The following is a 27,050-nucleotide window of genomic DNA, read 5'->3' on the forward strand; positions in this document are numbered from 1 at the left end:
CTCAACAGTGGAAAGGACAGCACTACCCAATAGAAGAATGGTTGGTGAAGATGATGGAATTTGCAGAGATGGCTAAATTGACTTTTTTCATTAGAGAAAAGACAGATATTTACATTTATGGCTGACCAGAAAACTCTTTTAGATTTTTTGCATGAGATTGAAAAAATGAATTTTGATTGATTATTGATTTGATTATTAGACAATATTAGATAAAATAAAAAAGTGTTGATGACTAGAATGATTTGATGATTAGTTTTAATAATTATAAAATATTAGATAACAGAAAAAGAGAGCTCTTTGGTGTAACCCAGAGAATAAGAGATAATTTTGTTATCAATCTTGTCCATCCATCCATCCATCCATCCATCCATCCATCCATCCATCCATCCCTAAATGGCACGGGAGGTGAGGTTATCTGAGAGACTCTCCCTATTTACATCTACCTGTCCAGCAGGAGGGAGATATTTTCAGGCAAGGCGTTTTATTTGATGGAACCCGAAAGGAGAGCCTTTTTTTTTTTTGCCACGGTATCCACCCTATGAAACATTATTCCTTCAAAGTGAAATTCACTCAACCTGATTGGCATTCCAGAAGACCTTGAAATCTTGGTTTTGCCATTGGCCTGGGGAAACCATGGAAGTGTGGGGCCTGTTAAATGGTTATATTGTTTCTAAGCTCAGAATGCACTCTGCAATATGTATATGTTATAGTTTTAAGTGGTTTAATTGCATTTTTAAAGGATTTGTTTTTAATAATTTTAATTGTTTGGGTTTTGGTCTTGAACCTTTCCTTAAAGAGTTTAAAAGGTGACAATCAGTATCTTGAATTGTACCCAGAAATGCAAATGGAACCAGTGAAGTTCATGCAGCAGCAAGATAATATATGCAAACAGAGATGTGCCCAGCACTCCGTGACTTGCTAGTTGTTCCTGATGGTCTTCACAGGAAGCCTCATATAAATCACATTGGTTACAGTCCAACTGGGAAATAACTAAGATATGAATAACTGTGAAGAAAGCTCCCAATTCAGACTTCTGGTTCCACCTCGCAGCGATGCGGCCAAGAGACTGAGGGGCTCCGCACCCCACGGCTGGTTTTGCCCTGCCAGGGGACTCTAAATGGGTCTGATGTTGCCCCGGAGAGGCAAATAAGAAAGGATCACGGAATGATGGCAGTCAATCCATTCAATCCGGGGGAAGCCCTCTAACCCGACAGGAGAAAGGCTAGCTGCACACCAGTGTCTAGGCCAGGGGTCTGCAACCTTAAACACTCAAAGAGCCACTTGGACCTGTTTCCCAGAGAAAACACTGGGAGCTGCAAAATCCGCGTGTGCACACGCGCAAGGGGGGAGACCTTGATTGAAGAGTTTAATTAAAAAGAAATAGAGGCTGCTGTGCATGAGTTCTCTCTATCTCTCCCCCCCTCTCTCTTTCTTCTCCCTCTCTTTCCTCTCCCCCTCTTTCTGTCTCCTCCCCCCCTCTCTTTTTCTTTCTCTCTTTCCCTCTCTCTTTCCTCTCCCCTCTCTTTCTCTCTTTTCTCCCTCTCTTTCTATCTTTCCTCTCCCCTCTCTTTCTCTCTCTTTCTCTCTCTCTCTTCCTCTCCTCTCCCTCTTTCTCTCTTTCCTCTCTCTCTCCCTCTCTTTCCCCCCTCTCTACGATCTTCTGCTCATCTGGCAAGCTGGCTTTAAGCTGTTTTCAAACAGGCTGGCTCTCTCCTGCCCTTCCTGCTTCCTGCAGAGACGCAGCCAAGGCAGGAGCCCTGCCCAATAAGTTTGTCAGCTCATCGGAGAATAGGGTAAGGCCACTGTCTTTTTTACACACACACACACACACACACACACACACACACACACACAGAGAGAGAGAGAGAGAGAGAGAGAGAGAGAGAGAGAGAGAGAGAGAGAGAAGGGAAGTGCAAGTGCCTCTTTCTGTCTCTGTCTCTCTGCAAATGGCAGAGGAGGCTAGGGGGGAATTTACTGGAAGTCTTTAAGGTGGCAAAACATTTTGCTGCAATTCTGACTGGTTGATAATTCAAAGACCCCTGAACAGAAAAAATGTTATAAAACACTGCTTTCACTGATGCCCTGATAATTGGAAATATATTGGATTACAAAAACCATATATAAAGATAAGAACTATATGAGATTTGGTTGTTTGGATTTTAAGACTGGCTGGCTTGATAAGGCTAAACACAGAGATTATGGTACTGGTGAAAGACTACCTGGAGGGAGGAGACAAAATGGATATTGCATACCTATCTAAAAGTGACAGGAAAACACACTTAATATTCCCTTCTGAAGGACCTAGCCTGGAACATCAGAGATCTGCAGAAGCCATACTCCAAGATGAGACAAATACTTTCCAAGAGGAAATGTATGCAATGCTACAACAATTTAAATGACAATGTTTTTAAACTGTGATGAGATTAAAAACCACTTTGATGACATAAATGAGCACATGTTCAATTTAAAATCACAAATAAAAAACTCTCAGAAAACAATGATAAAGAATGAACAAACAAACCAGATAACAGAATACAAACTAGAAGGAAGCAACTTAAACAGGGAAGCCACACACGAAGAGAACTACAATTTAATACAAACAGAAAATCTACAAAATTTTGCCACAATGAAAATGGAAAAGATATCTTATCTCTCAGGACTTCAAAACTTGAGGATAAGAAAAAAGATTTAATAAAATGGATTATAGAGGTATCAGGAGAATAATTAGAGTTGGAAACAAAAAGCACAAATCATTTACAACCTGTTTTTCTCACTCCCAACAATATTTACCAAAATACAGGAATCCTCCGACAAGTGGAATATACTAACTTGGAAAACTACTTGACAAAAGAAGGCGGCTACGATTAGTTTCAAGAGACCTGATTCAAATTACCAGATGGAGTACTACATGATTAAACACTTGTTTGAATATGGTTAAAAGAATAGATAATTTTGGATATAAAGGAGCTATAGTAAGAGGGATAAGAGACATAAGTAGTATAGTATTTTTTATAACATATGAAGTGTAAAAATATTGGGATGAAGTATGTGAAGGAAAAATTAGGACATTTAAAGGTAATTAACTTTGAGAGAAGTATGACTGAGAAGAATAATTTGAATACTGAGGGAAAACTAAGCTTAAATGAGAATTTTGAAAACAGGACATATAGTGACTTAACAAGATGACTTTTATAAATATAATCGAAACATAAGCTGATCAGAAAACATGATATATGTGGATGTTATAAGATATATAAGTACTATAGTATCTTTATAATATATAAAATATGGAAATATTGGGATGGTATAAGTAAATGAAAAGTTTGGATATTTAAAGTAATTAATTTTGAGAAAATTATGACTGATAAGAAAGGTCTGAATATTGAGTATTGAGTACTTAATATTGAATTAAGTATAAATAAGAATTCTGAAAACAGGATGCATAGTGAGTTAATAAGATGACTTTTACAAATACAATTGAAATATAAGTCAATCAGAAAAGATGTTATATATGGATGTCATTGTTACCTGTACAAATACAAAAAAATGTCTACATCTAACTTTGTATGCATTGAAAATATTAAGAATTATATCTGTCTAATGCTGATAAAGGAGAATATTATTGGTAGAAGGGAAGTTCAAAGAAACAAACTATTAATTAATATATTGATTATGGAATTATAGAGATTATTATTGTTTTTTAAATATATGAACCCAGACAACACACTATTTACTAAGCATTAAAGATTGTCATTGTAAAAAAAATCAATAAAATATATTTAAAAAAAAAGAAAGCTCCCAATTCAGGAATAGGTGTAATTGGCACACAACCATGAAAAGATCCCTCTAGCCATGGCTGCCACCTCAGCAGACTGTGAATCCATGAGGAACTCCACATTGTCTATTGCCTCTGTCTGGAAATGCTACCTCTTCAAGAATCAAAAATATTGCGTCAACAGACCCAGGGAGGCAGAAAACCTCCAAATCATCCCATTTAAAAAGTATCTCCCAATACAATGAATGCAAAGTATATTAAGAAAGGAGATGCAGAAGTTGCTTGAAACCGAATGAAAACAGTTGTTGCCTGTGTGTGAAATTACACTAATGGAGAGAATGAAAGTGAACAATTGGGAGAATGGTAAAAGGAAAGGTACTGGGAAATTGCAATGGTGATTTCTAAAATAATACTGCAAGCTGGCTCATTTGGACATTGCTTCCATATCAAGCAAGCAGATAGCAATGATATTAATACTTGACTCTTGAATTGGCTTGGATTCTCTTTTTGACTGTTTTAAATTTGGTTGCTTGAGATACTGATGCACTGAGCGTGGAGGCTCAGCTGCCCACACACATCTAAGATAGGACATCTTATACAATATATCTCTTCAGCACTTAAAGTAATTCATACTTTCTACGCTAACTATAGTGTTGTTAATACTGTTCTATAACAATAATAATAGTTGTTTGTCCATGATTCTGGAAGAGAAAAATAGATTTTCTAAATGTTTGCTTTGGGAGTTAGTCATAGAATAATTGGCATCATGTCAAAACAAATTCCCAGCAGACTGCAATTAGGGAAATTCACATTCCATCAACAATTATGAAAAAACCCTCCCAATTATATTAATAATTCAGTATTATACTTGCAATCAGATGCATTAATATTGTGTATTCCACAAAGATCACACATTTAGAGTGTTTTACAGGCAGAGTAGGGCTTTTGCATAGCTCTCAAATGCTTTAAGAAAATCAGTTTTCAAAACTTAATTTGAGATAAGTTTTTCATGAAAAAAGAATAAGGCAAAATGAAAGAGTTCTTCTTTGGATCATGCTTAGTAAATTAAATTATTTCATGATTTTTAAAAATTAAATATAAGTACAAAACTAGCCCTCATTATTAAAAGTATTATTTGAGGATTTAGTCAATTTAAAAATTAGCAAATTAATAAATTAATAAAGCAAGAATAGAGATAAGATAAACTTAAGATAACTTTATGAATAAATCTAAAGGCTAATAGCTATTATATTACTAATAGTTCAGATGTATAGTATGCATATATATTCAAGAATTTTTAGTCCAATCACTTTTGAAAAATCTATTATTGTTACAATTACTTGCTCTGGAATATGTCTATGGAGATTCTCAGTCATTCAAGTCATAGTTGTATCAAAGATGTTTTTTTACAAAGCAACTGGACTTCCTTGTTTTTCTTTGAAGATGTTTCGTTTCTCACCCAAGAAGCCTCTTCAGCTCTGACTGGATGGTGGAGAATGGAAGGAGTTATGCTCCTTGTAGACTGTTGGTCATTTGCATTCTTTTAGAGAGTCATTGATGCCACCTGGATAAACAGATAAACCTCCAGGTGGCATCAATGACTCTCTAAAAGAATGCAAATGACCAGCTGTCTGCAAAGAGTATAAATCCTTTCATTTCCCCACCATCCAGCCAGAGCTGAAGAAGCTTCTTGGATGAGAAGCGAAACGTCTTCAAAGAAAAACAAGAAAGTCCAGTTGTCTCATGAAAAAGCATCTTTGGGTGCTCTGGGGTATGTTGCTTTAAAAAAAATGCCTACTTTAAATGGCAGAGAACACTTAATTTTCCAGTTCTAGGGATTGTAACACAAGCATACTTTATTTAAAAAGGATACACGTAAGAAACACTGGAAGACCATGATTCCATTATATGCAAACTACACTGAAATATGTTATATTCATGAATGCAACAATAGTAATGTGAAGTATTAATACCACTTTACAATGCCTTGGTAAGGCCACACTTGGAATAATGCATCCAGTTTTGGTCACCACGATTTAAAAAAGATGTTGAGACTCTATAAAGAGTACAGAGAAGAACAACTATGATTAGGGGACTGGAGGCTAAAACATATAAGGAACGGTTGCTGGAATTGGGTATGTCTAGTTTAATAAAGAGAAGCACGAGGGGGGACATGATAGCAGTGTTCCAATATCTCAGGGGCTGCCACAAAGAAGAGGGAGTCAAGCTATTCTCCAAAGCACCTGAAGGCAGGACAAGAAGCAATGGGTGGAAACTAATCAAGGAGAGAAGCAATCTAGAACTAAGGAGAAACTTCCTGACAGTTAGAACAATTAACCAGTGGAACAACCTGCCTCCAGAAGCGGTGAATGCTCCAACACTGGAAGTTTTTAAGAAGAGGACTGGACACAGCCATTTGTCCAAAATGGTATAGGGTTTCCTGCCTGAGCAGGGGGTTGGATTTGATGACCTCCAAGGTCCCTTCCAACATTATTATTATTATCGATCATCGCACAGTCAGCCAGATGTTCAGACTGGATTTGGCATTTTGTCTACCTATCGAGTCCTTACCCAGGACCTGGGATAGGCAGATGTGGATGTTTGATGGTATTACAGATATCGTCGCAGGATGGAAGCAGTTCCTAATAAGGCCGCCTTTTGCAATTGACTAATAGCGAATTTGTCAATGCCAATGGTGTTCAAGTGGTGCTCCAGTTGTTTTGGGATTGCACCCAAGGAGCCTATGACTATTGGTACTACCCTTGCTTGCTTTTGCCACAGTCTTTCTATTTCTATTTGTAGGTCTTTGTATTTTGTTATCTTCTCCAGTTCTTTCTCTTCTATTCTGCTGTCTCCAGGCACTGCCACGTCCACTATCCAGACTTTTTTGTCTTTCTTATCGACAATTGTTAAGTCTGGGGTGTTATGTTGCAGGTGCTTGTCTGTTTGAATTCTGAAGTCCCAGAGCAGTTTAATTTTATCATTTTCTATGACTTTCTCTATTTTATGATCCCACCAGTTTTTGCTTACAGGCAAATGATATTTTTTGCAGATCTTCCAATGCACCATTGTTGCTACTTTGTCATGCCGCTGCTTGTAATCAGTCTGTGCAATCTTCTTGCAACAGCTTACCAAGTGGTCCACTGTTTCTTCAGCTTCTTTGCATAGGCGGCACTTACTGTCTGTTGCTGTCTTCTCAATTTTGACTTTATATGCATTTGTCCTTAAGGCTTGGTCTTGTGCAGCCAGAATTAGTCCCTCGGTCTCTTTCTTCAATTTTCCTGCTCTTAGCCATTGCCAGGTCTTGTTATTATCTGCTTTCCCAGCTATTTTTTTAATGTATTGGCCATGTAGTGCTTTGTCTTCCCATGCCTCTATTCTGTTCTTCATTTGGTCTTTCTTGTAGGCCAGTTTGGTTTCTCCAGTAGTTAGTAAGCCTTCCTGATATACTAATTTCAGTGCATCTTCATCATTGTTTATTATTATTATTATCGATCATCGCACAGTCAGCCAGATGTTCAGACTGGATTTGGCATTTTGTCTACCTATCGAGTCCTTACCCAGGACCTGGGATAGGCAGATGTGGATGTTTGATGGTATTACAGATATCGTCGCAACACCTGGGCAATCCCAGTCATTAGGTACACAGCTGGAATAGTGGACTGGACTCAAGCAGAACTAAAAGCAATGGATAGACAGACCAGAAAAATAATGACAATGAATCATGCCCTTCATCCACGCAGTGACATTGATAGACTTTATCTACCAAGGCAAATAGGTGGGCGTGGAATGCTACAAGTACATCAGATGGTTGAAGAAGAAAAAATGGCTTTGGAAGAATATCTGAAGAAGAATGATGAAGATGCACTGAAATTAGTATATCAGGAAGGCTTACTAACTACTGGAGAGACCAAACTGGCCTACAAGAAAGACCAAATGAAGAACAGAATAGAGGCATGGGAAGACAAAGCACTACATGGCCAATACATGAAAAAAATAGCTGGGAAAGCAGATAATAATAAACCTGGCAATGGCTAAGAGCAGGAAAATTGAAGAAAGAGACCGAGGGACTAATTCTGGCTGCACAAGACCAAGCCTTAAGACAAATGCATACAAAGTCAAAATTGAGAAGACAGCAACAGACAGTAAGTGCCGATTATTATTATTATTATCGATCATCGCACAGTCAGCCAGATGTTCAGACTGGATTTGGCATTTTGTCTACCTATCGAGTCCTTACCCAGGACCTGGGATAGGCAGATGTGGATGTTTGATGGTATTACAGATATCGTCGCAGGATGGAAGCAGTTCCTAATAAGGCCGCCTTTTGCAATTGACTAATAGCGAATTTGTCAATGCCAATGGTGTTCAAGTGGTGCTCCAGTTGTTTTGGGATTGCACCCAAGGAGCCTATGACTATTGGTACTACCCTTGCTTGCTTTTGCCACAGTCTTTCTATTTCTATTTGTAGGTCTTTGTATTTTGTTATCTTCTCCAGTTCTTTCTCTTCTATTCTGCTATCTCCAGGCACTGCCACGTCCACTATCCAGACTTTTTTGTCTTTCTTATCGACAATTGTTAAGTCTGGGGTGTTATGTTGCAGGTGCTTGTCTGTTTGAATTCTGAAGTCCCAGAGCAGTTTAATTTTATCATTTTCTATGACTTTCTCTATTTTATGATCCCACCAGTTTTTGCTTACAGGCAAATGATATTTTTTGCAGATCTTCCAATGCACCATTGTTGCTACTTTGTCATGCCGCTGCTTGTAATCAGTCTGTGCAATCTTCTTGCAACAGCTTACCAAGTGGTCCACTGTTTCTTCAGCTTCTTTGCATAGGCGGCACTTACTGTCTGTTGCTGTCTTCTCAATTTTGACTTTGTATGCATTTGTCCTTAAGGCTTGGTCTTGTGCAGCCAGAATTAGTCCCTCGGTCTCTTTCTTCAATTTTCCTGCTCTTAGCCATTGCCAGGTTTTATTGTTATCTGCTTTCCCAGCTATTTTTTTCATGTATCGGCCATGTAGTGCTTTGTCTTCCCATGCCTCTATTCTGTTCTTCATTTGGTCTTTCTTGTAGGCCAGTTTGGTCTCTCCAGTAGTTAGTAAGCCTTCCTGATATACTAATTTCAGTGCATCTTCATCATTGTTCTTCAGATATTCTTCCAAAGCCATTTTTTCTTCTTCAACCATCTGATGTACTTGTAGCATTCCACGCCCACCTATTTGCCTTGGTAGATAAAGTCTATCAATGTCACTGCGTGGATGAAGGGCATGATTCATTGTCATTATTTTTCTGGTCTGCCTATCCATTGCTTTTAGTTCTGCTTGAGTCCAGTCCACTATTCCAGCTGTGTACCTAATGACTGGGATTGCCCAGGTGTTGATTGCCTTTATGGTATTTCCTCCATTGAGTTTGGATTTTAAGATCTTCTTCACTCTCTTGATGTATTCACCTCTAATCTTTTTCTTGACTTCAGTGTGCTTGATGTTGTCAGCTTGAAGGATACCCAAGTATTTGTAGTACTCTTCCTCATCCAGACTCTTAATGTTATTTTCGTGGGGCATCTTGATTCCTTCAGTTTTCACTATTTTTCCTTGTTTGATAGTAAGTGTGGCACATTTGTCCAAGCCAAACTCCATTACAATATCTTGGCTATATATACGGACAGTGTTGAGCAGCGATTCTATTTCAGATGATGTTTTTCCATACAGCTTCAGATCATCCATGTAAAGGAGGTGGGATAGTCTGGCAGATGTTTTTGATGTTTGATAGCCATGTCCTGAGTTATTCAGTATTGTTGACAGAGGAAACAGTGCAATAACAAATAGTAATGGTGATAATGAATCTCCTTGAAATATTCCTCTCTTGATATTAACCTCTCCCAGCCTCTCACCATTGATCTGCAACTGTGTCTTCCATTGTGCCATCGATCTTTGCACAAATTTTCTGATGTTTCTACTGACTCCTGTTATTTCTAGGCACTTTATTATCCAATCATGTGGCAGAGAGTCAAATGCCTTTTTGTAGTCAATCCATGCCACATTCAGGTTGGTCTTCCTTCTCTTGCAGTTTTCCAAGATCATTTTGTCTATTAGGAGTTGATCTTTTGTTCCTCTGCTATTGGGGCGGTTTCCTTTCTGCTCAGGTGGAAAGAGATTGTTTTCAACTAGATGCTGTTGCACTGCATCAGCTACTACACCAGTTAGTAATTTGAAAGTTGTTGGTAAGCAGGTAATTGGCCTGTAGTTACCTGGTGTTGCCCCTTTTGCTGGATTTTTCATTATTAGGTAGGTTTTCCCAGTTGTTAGCCACTTTTCAATTTCTCCTCCTTGTAGTATATTGTTGAACTGCTTGGCAATGAGTGGGTGTATAACAGTTAGATGTTTCAACCAAAACCCATGCAGTTCATCTTCACCTGGTGCTGACCAATTTTTGATTTTCTTTGCTCTTTTTTCTACCATTTTTGTTGTTATTACTAGTTCTTTCATTTCAACTTCTGTTTTATTTGCATCCACCTCTTTTAACCAAGCCGCATCCTTGTTGTATTTCTTTGGGTTATCCCATATCTGCTTCCAGAACTGCACTGTTTCTTCCTTGTCAGGTACTGACTGATTCCTTGCAGTTTCTCCATTGATGGATTGGTAGAAACGTTTCTGATTGGATTGAAATTGGAGGTTCTGCCTATAGTTTGCAATTCGAGCTTCATATCTACTGATTTTCCTGGCTATAGCTGTTATTTGTTGCTTTATTATTTCCAGTGCTTCCTTGATCTTCCTTGTTTCTAAGTGGTATTTCTTGATTAGGTATTCTTTGGTCTTCTTGTTCTTCAGCTTCTTTTCTTTCATCTGTTCTAGCTTGCTTGCATGTGATCTTAACTTGCTGATCTTATTTTCTAGTCTAACCTTCCATTTTTCTGGTGCACTGTTTGTTTGTTTTTCTTCTTTGTTGATTTTGCATCCCAGGTATTCTGTTATAACTGCAGCTGTGCTGTACATTAGTTGGTTTGTTTCTTGCAGTGAATTGGTGCTTATACTTGATATTGCAGTATTTGCATCTTTTAATGCTTGTGCTAGCTGTTTCTTTGGAACAAGCTTCAATGCAGGTAGCCTTATTCTGTTGTTTTTGTGCTGTTCTAGATGCTCAGTTATTCTTTGTTTCAATTCTTTTATTTCTTTAGTTAGAGGGTTTTGTTCTTCCTGAGGAAGAGGTGCCTGGTTTCCAAATGAGAACAGTTGTATATCTCTGCTGGATTCCTTCACTGCCAACTCCCCTGGTTTGCCTCTACATTCTGAATTACTTCTGGTAAGGCTTTGATTTCTTTGCCCTGGGTAAACCTTTGCAGTTCGTCCAATTCTGTTTCTGTGAATACTTTATTTCGTGTTATAAATTGGCGTTGATCTGCTAGTCTCTGTTCTGTTATTTCTGATTCTGGATGTTGTTCTTTCCAGAACTGGTGCATTCGTTTTAGATATCCTCTTCTTGTTGGACTTGATCTGTAGTAACAGATCATTATTTCTTTGTTTTCCATCACTGTGTATCTGCGACGGGTAAACACCTTTTCTTCCAGTAGTTCTGCAGCTGCTGGCCCTGGTTGCTCAGCCAACAGTCCTGAGTCCTGTAACCCATTTTTCACCAGATATCCAGGAACTCCAATATCTAGCGCGGACCTTGTTAACCCGGGCGACGTCCGAGCCGGTATGGCATTCTGAAATTTACGTCTCACCATATTTTTTATGGGAGAGACACTCTTTGTCTGACTCCTCTGATGAGACCTGTCCAGTATGGTTGAACCTCTGGCATAGCTCTCATCTTCCTCAGAGTACACAAGCCCCACAACCACGTCAAGTTAGTACTATTATTATTATTATTATATATTATTATTATTATTATGGATCATCGCACAGTCAGACAGATGTTCAGACTGGATTTGGCATTTTGTCTACCTATCGAGTCCTTACCCAGGACCTAGGATAGGCAGATGTGGATGTTTGATGGTATTACAGATATCGTCGCAGGATGGAAGCAGTTCCTAGTAAGGCCGCCTTTTGCAATTGACTAATAGCGAATTTGTCAATGCCAATGGTGTTCAAGTGGTGCTCCAGTTGTTTTGGGATTGCACCCAAGGAGCCTATGACTATTGGTACTACCCTTGCTTGCTTTTGCCACAGTCTTTCTATTTCTATTTGTAGGTCTTTGTATTTTGTTATCTTCTCCAGTTCTTTCTCGTCTATTCTGCTGTCTCCAGGCACTGCCACGTCCACTATCCAGACTTTTTTGTCTTTCTTATCAACAATTGTTAAATCTGAGGTATTATGTTGCAGGTCTGGGGTGTTATGTTGCAGGTCTGGGGTGTTATGTTGCAGGATTATTATTATTATTATTATTATTATTATTATTATTAATCTGAACTGTGGCAACTGCATTTGCATCCACTGAAATTGCTGGTTTTCTTCTAGGTCGGCCCTAAGTACAGCACTCTACAATATTAAAAGATTATCAAAGCATGCATCATTCTGACAAACTAATCACTCTCTGGAACAATCACAGATTGGTCAACCAAACAAAAGTGCAGAAGTATCTTTGTTTATTTAACAAGTTTCTATTCCCTTGTAATAAAAATTATTCTAGTGGCTGATGCGGAATTATGTGGGCTTTAAGTGATAATACTAGATATAGATATTTCTCCAAATTTTCTGCTTCTAAGATTGGGATATGCAAAATTAGTGGACCAAAATTACTGTAAACACAAATCAAAGTCTCTGAAGAAGAGAACAAACAATTCAGTCTAAAAGCACATTCTACTCATTTTTAAAACATACTATTGTGCAACAAATAACGGCCTGTCAGGTTATATCTTAATTCCTTCTTTCACGCACTAGCTGTGTTCATTTCATGTCACAAGTTTATTCCATCCTGTTTTTATATTTTAAATCTATTAAGCAATGTCAACTTGAATTTTCCCTGAATAATGCTGCAGGTTAGATATAAAAATAGGGATGATACAATCTTTGAGGGGTAACATTTATGTCAGTTAATTAATATGGATAGTTGAGCTTTACATCTATCTCTTTTTCATGTTTGCACATTTGGGAGATATCAGTGCCTGAGCTATACCCACAGAGTCATAACGCTCTATAGATATTTGAAAGACAAGACACTGAAAACCGCAATTCTTTTTCTGCACAGAACCTGGGTACAAGGGGTTTCCCACAGCTATACTTGTTTATAGTATATATTCAAGAATAAATTAGTAGGCTTTTGCTATATTATATTCTGCATTTCCCAAACCCAAAGTCATAGATTAATTGAATTCCAAAGCTTCATTCTGTACAAAAAGGAGGTCTCCATGCAGTCTATAGCAGGGGTCGGCAACCTAAAATGGTGAAAGAGCTACTTGGACCCATTTCCCTCACAAAAAAAAAAAACAAAAAAACCCTGGGAGCTGCAAAATGTGCGCATGTGCACACACGTAATGGGAACACACGTAATGGGGCTTGATTGAAGAGTGGAGCCTAAGGTGACACATGCACTGGCCCTGCCCGCGTCCAGCTCTGGCTTCTCTTCCCCTCGGAAAAGACTGCTCTTCCCCCTTTGCTGAAGTGGCGAGCAGGAGGGTCTTGCCTTGGGCACGGCGGGGCTGCTGGAGGCTGAGGCCCCCAAAGGCATGGACCAGGCTATCTTCCATAGCGGCGGGAAGGCGACCGCGGGAGCAACAGCCTGCTCATCTCCCCTGGCGGTGGCGGCGGCAACAGCAGAGCCATCTGGTGGTGTTTACACTGCCCTCCACATGACTGAGATAGGCAGCGCTGCCCCACTCCGTCCCGCCCTCGTTTCCCCAGAGCAGAACTGGGGTCGCACCAAAGGAGCCAGCTGAAAGTGGTGCCTTGGACTACCCTTCTGAGGACAGCGCTTTGGAGGAAGGCTGGAGCATGGCACCCTTGCCAGAGAACTAGTCAGCCCCACTAACATGTGAACCCCACGCTAAGAATGGCCCTGCCTAAACTAAGCTCAATCGGACAGGAAAGTTCCAATCCGATGGAGGCTCCTGCAAAGTCAGCTTGGTCATTGGGATCACGCAGTTCAATGGACTTTGCCCCCCCCCAAGCTATTAATTCAGAACCAGGCAGCGCTTGGCTTGCAATCAGTTGCACAAAACAGGTGGATAGGATTGCAGCCAACGATAGTAGGACGTTAGAGCCGCCAAATCTGGTCTTCACCCGGATGGACGGGCGAGCGAAAAACCTTTTGCGTTCCTTTGCAAAGAGGCTGGTGGCGCATGGCCTTGGGGAGGGAAAGACAGCTCTGGAGGGAGGCATCCACACAGCCAGAAGCTGGCGGTCCCAGCGGAGTGGCACGGAAGACCTACTGGTTGGTGTGGGAGGCTCCAGCATTGCCGGTGAGCAAGGCCTGGCGTCCGCAGCCCAGTTTGGCACCCTGACGACCAGCTGGACCGGCTTTCACTGCTTCTTTGCAAACGAATGCAAAAGGTTTTGGGGTTTTGCTAGTCACTTAGTCTGCCTGCCTGCCTGCTTGCGGAGCTGCAGTGTCTGGCCCTGGGCTGATGGGGGAGGGGGTGGGGGGGTATCCGAGGCCTAAAAGGTCCTCGAGGACAGGCTCGGGGCCGGCCCTCTTTCCCCGGCCACAGGAGAAGGAAAGGCGTAGGCTCTCCACCTGGGCGGACAGGTGAGCAAAACCCAGAAAGCAGGAGGGAACCCTCCAGACCTTCTGTTTTCCCGGCTTGCCAATGACGCTTGCAAATTCGGCTCCTGCCAGGGAAGCAGCACCTTTTGGGATGGGCTCTGAGCAATTGCATGCTTCGGGGAAGGAGCACGGTGGCCTGCAAGCAGGCAGGCAGATAGGCAGATGCTGGGCAGCATGAAATAAGCGGCGAGCAAAACCCCAAAACCTTTTGCGTTTGTTTGCAAAGAAGCAGTGAAAGACGGTCCAGCTGGCCGTTGGGGTGCTGAACTGGGCTGCGGATGCCAGGTCTTGCTCACTGGCAACGCTGGAGCCTCCCACACCAACTAGTAGGTCTTCCGTGCTGCTCCGCTGTGACCGCCGGCTTCTGGCTGCGTGGCTGCCTCCCTCCAGAACTGTCTTTCTTCCCGGGCCATGCGCCACCAGCGTCTTCTCTTTGCAAAGGAATGCAAAAGGTTTCGAGGTTTTGCTCGCCCGCCCGGGTAGAGACCAGAGTTAGCAGCTCTAATGTCCTACTAACATTGGCTGCAATCCTATCCACCTGTTTTGTCCAATCGATTGCAAGACGCTGGGCAGCACAAACTAAGCGGCGGCAGGAGGGACGCGGGGCCTTGGCTTGTTGCTTATCAAGACCATGCTCAGTTTGTGCTGCCCAGTGTCTTGTTCTGCCGCCGATCAGGCCCCTTTTTCGCTGCTGGAAACATGCTGCATTAGCTGGCATCGCAGGGGATGGTCCCATGGCAACGCCGACAGTCTGGGCCGTGCGTCACCAGTGTCTCCGGTCCCGAACCATGAGCTGCAGGAAATATCCGGGCCCAAGTTGTCCGCTGCAAGGACACCCCGGCCACGACAGCGCCGCCAAACCGCTTTCTATGCCACTGGCGTCCCTGAGCTGGAGCAGCGAAAGCCGATCCAGCTGGTTGTCGGGGTGCGGAACCAGGCTGCGGAGGCCAAGCCTTACTCACCGGCAAAGCTGGAGCTTCCCACGCCGACCGGTAGGTCTTCCGTGCCACTATACTCAGACTGCCGGCTTCTTGCTACAGGGCTGTCTCCCTCCAGAGCTGTCTTTCCCTCCCTCCCGTCTATGTCGAGCCCATGGCGAACAGTGTCCCACAAACCAAAGAAGTTGAACTAATCAATTCAAACTTCTTTCGTGAGAAGTTTGAATTGATTGGTTCAACTTTTTTAGTCCTATTTTTTTTGGGCACTGCACGTGGCTAGGAGCCGCAGGAAATGGCTGGAAGAGCCGCATGCGGCTCCAGAGCCGTGGGTTGATGCGGCTCTGGATATGTATTATATTCTGAAAGATAGACAATTTTAAAGAATTCTGTCTACATCAGTCTGGGTGCCTTCCCATTATATGGATTTCAACTTACAAAATGATCAGTAAGGGCCAGACTGGATAGGACTGCAGTCTCAATCTTCGACACATTGTATTTTAACAACATCTAAAAAAAACCTGTTGTTAAATGTGCTATTTGAAGAATTTGAAAAAAAACAAAACTTTTGGCTTTTAAAAGTTCAGTTTAAATGGGATGTTTTGACCCTGGCACTGAATACACTTCTGGCACTAAGAAAGTTTAATTCAACAATTGAGTTTAAATTCTTTATTGTTTAATGTTCTTTGAGAAATGACTGGGATTATTGGAAAATCCTAGGTAGACCATATACCCCAAAACAAGGACAAAAATTACTTCATTATTTGACATTTTTCCAGGGTATTTAAAAATACATATGATAGACTTACCTGTTTTTAGTGCTTCCCTTTTGACAATATTTGTTCGGAAGAATGTTCTAAAACTTAATGGAATTATGTCACCATATGTTGACATTTTCTCTACAACTTGTTTAAACATTTGCACCATACCATGCAGGACTACATCTAAATTGATTGTAGAAGCTGATGATGAAGTCAGAGTTAAAGATATGGTAACAACAGTAGCACATGTTGGATAGGACTGCATAGCTTCACATCTAATTTGGCAGTTCTCCAGTGACCTTATTTGTGTAAGTTTCTGCCTCTGTTGTTGGTCTACTACTGCAATGACATGCCATTCAATGGAAGCAGCTCTTGGAAGAAAAGGTACCACAACGACAACTAGTTCTCCATGTGTTGCAGGCACATCATTATTTATGTCTTCATCTTTTGTCTGGAAATAAAGCAGACCACACCAAACATTAGAAAATATTATTGTTTAAAGGTGTATATACAGTATACATATATGCACACATGTACACATACATAGAGGGAAAAATTATAAAGATTTAATGCACAAGGACTGGTAAACTATGCATTTCATTGTATAGATCAAATAACACATGTCACATAAAATTTTGTTTCATGTGAAAAAATAAGATGAAAAAGGAGGAAGCAACAAAATGTATTTCATAATACAGGTGAGCCGAGGTGGCGCAGCAGTTAGAGTGCAGTACTGCAGGCCACTTTAGCTGACTGTGTTCAGCAGGTCAGCGGTTCAAATCTCATCGGCTCAAGGTTGACTCAGCCTTCCATCCTTCCGGGGTAGGTAAAATGAGGACCCAGATTGTTGGGGGCAATGTAAATATATATATACATTGCTTACTGGTGTACACCACTTAGAGAGTGCTTGCACTTAAACCAGTATATAAGTCTCATAAATAAATAAATAAGAAGAAAATAATTTAGAATTATTTTAATTATTTAATAATTAAAATGTGGTCCATATTAAATAATGATTTATCTTTCTGTTACATTGATAGCGAGTTCAGAAACAGAAACCTTATGATGGCTAGAAAAGCAAATGAGCAGCAAATCAGAGAGGACCATTTTATAAACCCAGGTTGGATACAACCAACTGGCCAATATGAAAAATGGCCTCATGCCATTCATTACAACAAAAAAGCAAATAAAGATTTCCAGAAACTTAAAAAAACCTTAATTCCTACAGCAGACATACATACAGAACATATTATTAATCTTTGTAGGAGCCAATTTTCATCCTAACTAAGGCTGCTTGTTTCTGAGTCCATGGCGTTCCTTGAAAGTATAGTTTCTAGAAAAAAGGCATCAGGGGACACCTATTATTGATCCAAGGTTGTAAATCTGGGGTTGCAAAATAAAATTTATGCAAAATGCTGGTGACTTAACATAGCCTCTTCATAGGGATATGAAAACTAATTCCTGTTTCCCAAATCACCACAGCAGAAATTCCTTTGTTTGTTTTCCCAGGGTGTTGATTCAGCCAGTTGTGGTGGGACTTTTCCTGTTCCAAAATCACTTTGCTTTCACTGGCTCTTGATACTGAAGCATATTTTAGTTCTTTTCCTTCCAGAGTGATTTGCTGCCCATACATTATGCTTCTTTTTTTTCATTTCCCAGCTGGTCTAGAACTCCCTTCAACTGCTCCCAGAGTAGTAATCCTAAACAGCTCTCAGGTTGATTTTTTTTTTTTTTTTTTTGGTAGCTGGTGAGCTATCTCCCTGAACCTTCTTATGCCCTCTACTTTTGTCTTTTAAAAAATAATGTTATTTTTGTTTAGTTAAGCTTTTAATTTGCTGACTAATTTCTTAGAAGTTGTGGTTGGTTTTGTTTCACCTTGAATATCTTTCTAAAACCAAAGTGAAAAGATGAGGAGAAGGGGAAAAAGTACCCTGACACAATTAAGAATTGATGACTGGTTCCAGACACAGACTGCATGTCAGTAAGTGTAAAAGATTTACTTTTCTTAAACAACCACCTTGAACCTCTGGTTATTTATAAGATGTTTCAGTTTATGAGGTAAAGGTAGAAGCAGAAAATATAAATGCATGGGATATGCTTGCCTCTCTCTCTTTGTCTTTCTGCATGCAAGAAATGTTTTTGCTGAATCAACAGAGAAGTAGCTAAAAAAATTACAGTGTACATAACCCTCTGCATTTCAGGGCTAAATTCATGGCACATCAGCATTTTATTGATGACACAGTTTTCCTGGTATATTTGAGTCTAAATGGCATCAATGGAAAATTGAACTCTTTTCTATATGTTTTAGAATATTCACCAAGAGGCATTCCAGTAGGTAAGAAAATTAGCTGAATTTACCCCACTAAGATAAATTGTGTTATGATACACTTTGCAACTTAAATTATTCTTATTATCAAAAATAATGCAACACATATCTACAAATGTTGCTTTTATAAAAATCAAAAAACAAAACAAAAAAACCCCAGCAATTTCTTTGCCCTAGCTCAGGGGTAGGCAACTGTGGTTCTTTTATGACTCGTGGACTTCAACTCCCAGAATTCCTGAGCCAGCCATGCTGAGGGGACAAGGGAGAGGTTTCCAAGCTGAGCCATGCTGGCTCAGGAATTCTGGGAGTTAAAGTCCATGAATCGTAAAAGAGCCAAGATTGCCTACCCCTGCCCTAGCTGCTATGTATCCCAATTTGTCCAGTGGATTTATAGTGGTAAAATGTCTTCTAAACTCCAGAGACATTATACTTACATTTAATACCTCCATAGTCCCATCTATGTTCATGGAAATGGAAAACTACATGGCTTCTCTTTAAATTTCTCCTAGCTAAATTTCCAAATTTCCAAACCTGAAAAATAAGCCTTTATTAGTGCCTACTTATGTTGGGCTCACTGCTAAGAGAAGAACTGGAAGAAAAAATACAGATAAGAGCCTGGCTCCTATCCCAGAGAGGCTGACCTAGGAAGGCAAAAACAGAATCCCTGCCAGGTTGAATTAATTCTCTTCTGCTGTCCTACTCTTAACTACAAAACTCTTTTGTCTTGCTACCCAAGAATGGTCAAGTTTTTGTTCTTCAGAGTTAAGGCAGGATTTAGCTAGCTTGCTTCCCAATAGCTTTACAATTATTGTCCAGAAGACCCAAATCTGTCTTCCGTTAAATTCAAAGGGACTTGTTTTAAACAGCAATCATAAAGATGATATTCCTAGCTGTTCGTAACTATGATTTATCAATAGCAACACATCTTCTTCCCCAGTGGCACGCATCTCTGTTATCCTGTCAATGCCAGATGGAATACCTCTTTAGTCTATCACTTGCTTTCCAGCAGCTATCACTAAATAGCTCAGATTATGTTATGGTGGACATCTCTGTGCAGACTTCTACTTATTTATCTTAGCTTCTCTATCTCAGAGACCCAACCTAAAACAACAGATAAGCTCATGAATAAAAATTATCACATGCATTCCTTGTTCCCTGCCAGATCCCTGTCAGATGTCACCTGATTTTCTGGATTCATTATATACAAATGTCTCAACTCCTGTCATATGTGCTCTCTTTTCCAAATGACCTGCAACGATCCTGGCTGAAGCCATTTTTGCTTCGTTTCCAGTTGCCACAGTACTGAGAGGGGGAAATAAGTGGTTTTAAGGTTAGACTAAACAATAAATTGTCCCGTGGGAACCAAGGACATTGCTGCCTGACTTTAGAAGGCTAAGCTGAGCCTTCCTTTAGAAAGTCTGCCGAAGTATTCTATTGGGGAACGCGGATAACATAGTGTTGGGATGGGAAGTTCAACTCTGTAACATTGTAATGCTTGGGAGGGAACTACAGACCTGGTTTCACTTTTGACCATGCCAATACTTTGTAGCCAATAAATATGTTCTTTAAGGAAATCTCTAGCCTTGGAGTTCTGCTTTTACTGATCTCATCTATTGGAATCATGACATGACCATTATTCTCTACCCCTACAATGCATATTTTGTCTTGAAACATTGTAGAATACTGCTTTAAACTATCCAAACCAATACTTGTAGACCAGGGTTTTTCAACCGGTGGTATGCATAACACTGGTGGTACTTTAGCATTAGCAGGTGGTACACGACCCCCTAGCCAAGTGTAGCAGAGAAGGGAATGAGCTAAAGCAGTGCCACGCAGGCCTGGAGGAAACCAGCTGGAGCTGCAGGGCTTGGCAGAAGCCCCAGGATCTGTGTGCGCGGCTGCATGCTGGTTGGAGTTTCCGGTGCACCAGGAAGAGAAAAGAAGGAGGAGGAGGGCAGAGAGAGGAGAACCTATAAAATGAGCAGGTATTGACAGAGGAGGAAAAAAAACACATGGAGAAAGAGAGCGAGCGAGTAGCCTTTGCGAGCAAAGGGTGAGTGAAAGAGCGAGAGAGAAGCTTGTGCAAGCAATGTGTGAGTGAAGGAGCGAGAGAAAAGCTTTTGCAAGCAATGTGTGAGTGAATGAGAGCAAGAGAGAAACTTTTGTGAACAACAAATGAATCTAACCAGTAAAGCCCAAAATCCCCCCTCCTTTTTTAGTCAAGTTTTTGATGCCTTGCTAAGCAGTGGTGGTACTCAAATATTGTTATGTCCTAAAAGTAGTTACAATCTGTGAAAAGGTTGAAAAGCCCTGTTGTAGACTATTCAAGCCACTTTATGATTTCATTTTAGAAGATACCTATCCTTAATGAGGTTCTTTGCTTTCACAAGTTAAGGGTCCCTTTTCTACTGATACATAACTCGGACCTGTATGATCTAATAAGCTGTCCATGGTCTCAAATCATTTTTTTATGTCTGATGGCTATTTCCAAAAAGAGTTTTTAAACACAGCCAGTGATATCCATGAAACAATCTCTATATTTCAGTAATTTGCTCGAGTACTTACATTCTGATCACATTCCTTTTTTTAACATCCCAATAAGTGAACTAAATCTTGGTTTGATACAGAGTATGTCTCAAAAAAGTATTTAAAGGTATGTCTAGCTTATAAAAATGTCCATAGCTACAACAATAATTCTTCATTTGAAACCTTCCATTCACTAAAAAAGAGGCTACTGAAGGAGAAAAAGCAAAGTTATGCTTTATAGAATTGGGCCATGTTTCAATAGGCTTTGTTATGTAAAGATGGTTGGATGTTTTGATACCCAGGCACTCAGTTCCCAGCTAGATTTAATTCTACTAATATTTACATGCCAATTACCAATTCTTGGGACAAACATTCCATAACTTGATCAAGATACATCTAGGTGATGAACTGTATACCTGCTGATAGATAATATCCTTCCTGAATGGCCCTCAGTTTCATTCCTAGAAATCCAAATATTCGTAGTTCAGTTGAAAACAGGAAAGCTTCTAGCAAAGACTTCATGTTATCAGAATTCCTAAAAATAAATGTTTAGTGGCATCCAACTTAGCGCTTCTTTTCACTCCTATAAATAATTCCTTGCATTTCCAAAAAGATTAGCTTAGTTGTATCATTGTATCACATTGACAAAATGTGATCCACTGGAGAAGGAAATGGCAAACCACTCCAGTATCTTTGCCATGAAAACCCCATGGACAGTACTAAAAGGCAAAAAGATATGACGCTGGAAGATGAGCCCCTCAGGTCGGAAGGTGTCCAATATGCTACTGGGGAAGAGCAGAGGGCTAGTACTAGTAGCGCCAGAAAGAATGAAGCGACTGGGCCAAAGCCGAAAGGACGCTCAGCTAAGGATATATCTGGTGGTGAAAGGAAAGTCCGATGCTCTAAAGATTTTTTCTCCATAGGAACCTGGAATGTAAGATCCATGAATCAAGGCAAACTAGACGTAGTCAAAAAAGAGATGACAAGACTGAACATCGACATCTTAGGAATCAGCGAACTAAAATGGACAGGAATGGGTGAATTTAACTCAGATGACCATCAGGTATACTACTGTGGGCAAGAATCCCTCAGAAGAAATGGAGTAGCCTTCATAGTCAATAAAAGAATAGGAAAAGCAATACTGGGATACAATCCCCAAAATGACAGAATAATCTCAATTCGAATCCAAAGCAAACCATTCAATATCACAATAGTCCAAATCTATGCTCCAACCACTGGTGCTGAAGAGGATGAAATCGACCAGTTCTATGAAGCCCTACAGCACCTTATAGAATTAACACCAAAAAATGATGTCCTTATCATTATGGGGGATTGGAATGTTAAGATAGGAAGCCAAAAGATAACCAGAATAACAGGCAAGTTTGGCCTTGGAATACAAAATGAAGCAGGGCATAGGCTGATAGAATTTTGTCAAGAGAATACAATGCTCATAACAAACACTCTTTTCCAACAACCCAAGAGACGGCTCTACACATGGACATCACCAGATGGTCAACATAGAAATCAGATTGACTATGTGCTCTGCAGCCAAAGATGGAGAAGCTCTATACAGTCAGTAAAACAAGACCAGGAGCTGACTGTGGCTCAGATCATGAGCTTCTCGTTGCAAAATTTAGGCTTAAATTGAAAAAAGTAGGGAAAAGCACTAGGCCACTCAGGTATGAACTAAATCATATTCCTGATGAATATATAGTAGAGGTGACAAATACATTTAAGGAATTAGATCTGATAGACAGAGTGCCTGAAGAACTATGGATGGAAGTTCACAACATTGTACAAGAGGTAGCAACTAAAACCCTCCCAAAGAAAAAGAAATGCAAGAAAGCAAAATGGCTGTCTGAGGAAGCTTTGCAAATAGCTGAGGAAAGAAGGGAAGCGAAAGGCAAAGGAGAAGGAGAAAGATACACCCAATTGAATGCAGAATTCCAGAGAGTAGCTAGAAGAGATAAGAATGCCTTCTTAAATGAACAGTGCAAAGAAATAGAAGAAAACAACAGAACAGGGAGGACCAGATATCTCTTCAAGAAAATTGGAGATATGAAGGGAACGTTTCATGCAAAGATGGGCATGATAAAGGACCAAAATGGCAGAGACCTAACAGAGGCAGAAGAGATTAAGAAGAGATGGCAAAACTACACAGAAGAACTATACAAGAATGAGCTTAACATCCCAGATAACCACAATGAGATAGTCATTGACCTCGAACCAGACATCCTAGAATGTGAAGTGAAATGGCCTTAGAAAATCTGAGCAACAACAAAGCTAGTGGAGGTGACAGTATTCCAGCTGAGCTATTCAAAATCTTAAAAGACGATGCAGTAAAAGTGCTACACTCAATTTGCCAGCAAATTTGGAAAACTCAACCGTGGCCACAGGATTGGAAAAGGTCAGTTTACATTCCATTTCCAAAGAAAGGCAATGCCAAAGAATGTTCTAACTATCGCACCATTGCACTCATTTCACATGCTAGTAAAGTTATGCTTAAAATCCTACAAGCTAGACTCCAGCAGTATGTAGATCGAGAACTACCAGAAGTACAGGCAGGATTTCTAAGAGGCAGAGGAACTAGAGATCAAATTGCCAACATACGCTGGATCATGGAGAAAGCTAGGGAGTTCCAGAAAAACATCTACTTCTGCTTCATTGACTATGCTAAAGCCTTTGATTGTGTGGATCATAACAAATTGTGGCAAGTTCTTAAAGAGATGGGAATACCAGACCATCTTATTTGTCTCTTGAGAAACCTATATGCGGGTCAAGAAGCAACAGTGAGAACTGGACACGGAACCACTGATTGGTTCCAAATTGGAAAAGGAGTCCGGCAAGGCTGTATACTGTCGCCCTGCCTATTTAACTTATATGCAGAGCACATCATGAGAAAGGCAGGGCTAGATGAATCAAACGTTGGAATTAAGATTGCCAGGAGAAATATCAACAACCTAAGATATGCAGATGATACCACTCTAATGGCAGAAAGTGAAGAGGAACTAAAGAGCCTCTTGATGCGGGTGAAGAAGGAGAGTGCAAAAGTTGGCTTGAAACTCAACATTAATAAAACCAAAATCATGGCATCCGGCCCTCTCAATTCCTGGCAAATAGATGGGGAAGAAATGGAGGTAGTGACAGATTTTATTTTTCTGGGCTCAAAGATCACCTCAGATGGGGACTGCAGCCAAGAAATTAAAAGACGCTTGCTCCTGGGGAGGAAATCTATGGCAAATCTAGACAGCATACTAAAAAGCAGAGACATCACCCTGCCAACAAAAGTGTGTATAGTCCAGGCCATGGTTTTCCCAGTTGCAATGTATGGCTGTGAAAGTTGGACCGTAAGAAAGGCTGAGCGCCAAAGAATTGAGGCCTTTGAACTATGGTGCTGGAGAAGACTCCTGCGAGTCCCTTGGACTGCAAGGCGTTCAAACTGGTTAGTCCTAGAAGAGATCAACCCCGACTGCTCTTTAGAAGGCCAGATCCTAAAGTTGAAACTCAAATACTTTGGCCACCTAATGAGAAGGAAGGACTCACTGGAGAAGGACCTAATGCTGGGAAAGATTGAGGGCAATAGAAGAAAGGGACGACAGAGAATGAAATGGCTGGATGGAGTCACTGAAGCAGTAGGTGTGAACTTAAATGGACTCTAGAAGATGGTAGAGGACAGGAAGACCTGGAGGAACGTTGTCCATGGGGTCGCGATGGATCGGACACGACTTCGCAATTAACAACAACAACAATCATTGTCCCAATATATAAAAAGTTACAAGAGTGACCATGCTAATTATCAACAATTATTCATAGCTAATAAGCAAACTATGTGCTGTTCTTTTGCTATAAATTATTGGATTTGATGCTATCACAAATGCATTTTAATAAAGCAAAATCTCTTAAAGAAATCTCAGACATAATTTCAATAGAAAACAGCTGAATTACATGTCATCAAGATTTTCAACATCTTCTTTGATGTTTAACAGGGACATTAAAAAATAATAACAATGTATTAATCCAGTGAGTAATTTGGGGTGTGTGTGTCTCTGGAATTATTTAATGGATGGCAATTACTATTAAAGTACTTATCAGCATCTATTCCTGCTGTATTTCATTTCTGTCAACTTAATAGTTAATTCCCAGTTCATTGTACACTTGCAATTCATAATTAATGTGCTATAAATCTAATAATATAGACATTAACATTATTTGACCTAATATCAAATCATTATATTAGATTGCCCAGAGGAGATATTACAAAAAGTAGACTGGCCTAACCTAGAACCACTAAAGAATTGATGCAAGTCTTTTCACTACACACTAAAACTAAAAAGATAAAAATTTCCAGGGAAGAAATGGTGAACTAAGGATGGCTCTGCTAAAAGTACAGGTAGTCCTCAAATTACGACCACAATTGAGCCCAAAATTTCTGTTGTTAAGTGAGACATTTGTTAAGTGAGTTTTGCCCCATTTTACGAACTTTCGTGCCACAGTTGTTAAGTGAATCACTGCAGTTGATAAATTAGTAACACAGTTGTTAAGTGAATCTGGCTTCCCCTTTGATTTTGCTTGTCAAAAGGTTGTAAAAAGGGATCATGTGACCTTGGGACACAGCAAAGGTCACAAGTATGAACCAGTTGCCAAGCATCTAAATTTTGGTCACATGAACATGGGGATGCTGCAAAGCATGAAAAATTGTCTTTTTCCAGTGCCATTGTAGCAATAGCAGTGCCATCTCTTTTTTCAGTGCCATTGTAGAAATAGCAATAAGACTTATATACGGCTTCACAGTGCTTTACAGCCCTCTCTAACCAGTTTACAGAGTCAGCATCTTGCCCCCAATAATCTGGCTCCTCATTTTACCGACCTCGGAAGGATAGAAGGCTGGGTCAAACCTTGAGCTGGTGAGATTGGAATTGCCGAACTGCTGGCAATTGGCAGACAGCAGAATTAGCCTGCAATACTGCATTCTAACCACTGTGCCATCACACTCTTTGAACAGTCACTAAATGGACTGTTGTAAGTCAAGGACTATCTGTCATTCCTATTCAGACAAGGATAGGACTTGTGATTGCCCACAAGTGCTCCAGAGAGTTCTTCTTGCTCCTCATGGGAACTGAAAGCCTGAGCTCCGCATATCTACAGTATGGCAGGTTGCTAGAAGGTTGCAAGTCAGTGGTACCTTTTAGGATTACAGCTATAAAAGATAAGGAAAAGCCATTTTTGGTCATAAGCACATTTAAGGATACTGGGTTTGCATACTTTCTTTTCTAACCGCTTTCAAAAATTTCTTGTTAAAACTTTCTTGTTTCATCTATTAGAAACTTTTGAACGGACATCTTTTACAACATCAGGTGAGTTTCTTTCCATCCTTAGTGAAATACATTTTAAATATTTTAAGTTTAAGGACTTAACTTTTTTTCAATAAACAGCAAAACAATGATTAGAACTTTAATTCGGAAAAATACGAATTGGCTTCGAGTCCAGGTGGATTTGAAATAAGCTATGGGAATTAATTATAGGAACCCTTACTGTGGGCGAATGGTTTTGTTTTGAATTCCCTTAAAAATACATGATAGGACGGAATTTTGAGGGTTGGACAATAGAGGGAATCAGAAAGAACTAAAAAGATTACAATTAAAAAAGAACACTTAATTTAATTTACCAATACAGAATGGAGCAAAATATTTTAACATTGGATGATATTTTTCAAACAATGGACCCGCAAACTAATTTTAAGAATACCTGCCATTATAGATACAGGTAATCCTTGATTCATGACCACAATTGAGCCCTAAAATTTGGTTGTTAAGTAAGACGGTTGTTAAGTGAATTTTGCCCCATTTTACAACCTTTCTTGCCACCGTTAAGTGAATCACTGCAGCTGTTAAATTTGTAACATGGATGTAAAATAAATGACTCCCCCGTTGACTTTGCTTGCCAGAAAGTCAGAAAAGATGACCATGTGATCCTAGGACACTGCCAATGTCATAAATATGAGTCAGTTGCCAAGCATCTGAATTTTGA

The 27,050-nt window shown here is 40.1% G+C and overlaps 1 protein-coding gene across 5 annotated transcripts in view; it reads right to left on the reverse strand.

Moving 5' to 3' along the window:
- Window positions 1-27,050, reverse strand: part of DPH6 (diphthamine biosynthesis 6) — a 244,527-nt gene that overhangs the window by 23,324 nt on the left and 194,153 nt on the right. For 3 of the 5 annotated variants that reach the window (XM_039344452.1, XM_039344453.1, XM_039344454.1), the window contains exon 14: window positions 16,220-16,622. In XM_039344452.1, coding sequence (XP_039200386.1) covers window positions 16,220-16,622 — 403 coding nt within the window. Of the gene's footprint in view, window positions 1-15,042; window positions 16,623-27,050 lie in introns of those variants that run through there. The other 2 variants (XM_039344451.1, XM_039344450.1) reach the window with 2 other exon arrangements.

Source organism: Crotalus tigris, unplaced genomic scaffold, assembly GCF_016545835.1.
Source record: "Crotalus tigris isolate CLP2741 ecotype Arizona unplaced genomic scaffold, ASM1654583v1 scf7180000017916.3911339, whole genome shotgun sequence".
NCBI lineage: Eukaryota > Metazoa > Chordata > Lepidosauria > Squamata > Viperidae > Crotalus > Crotalus tigris.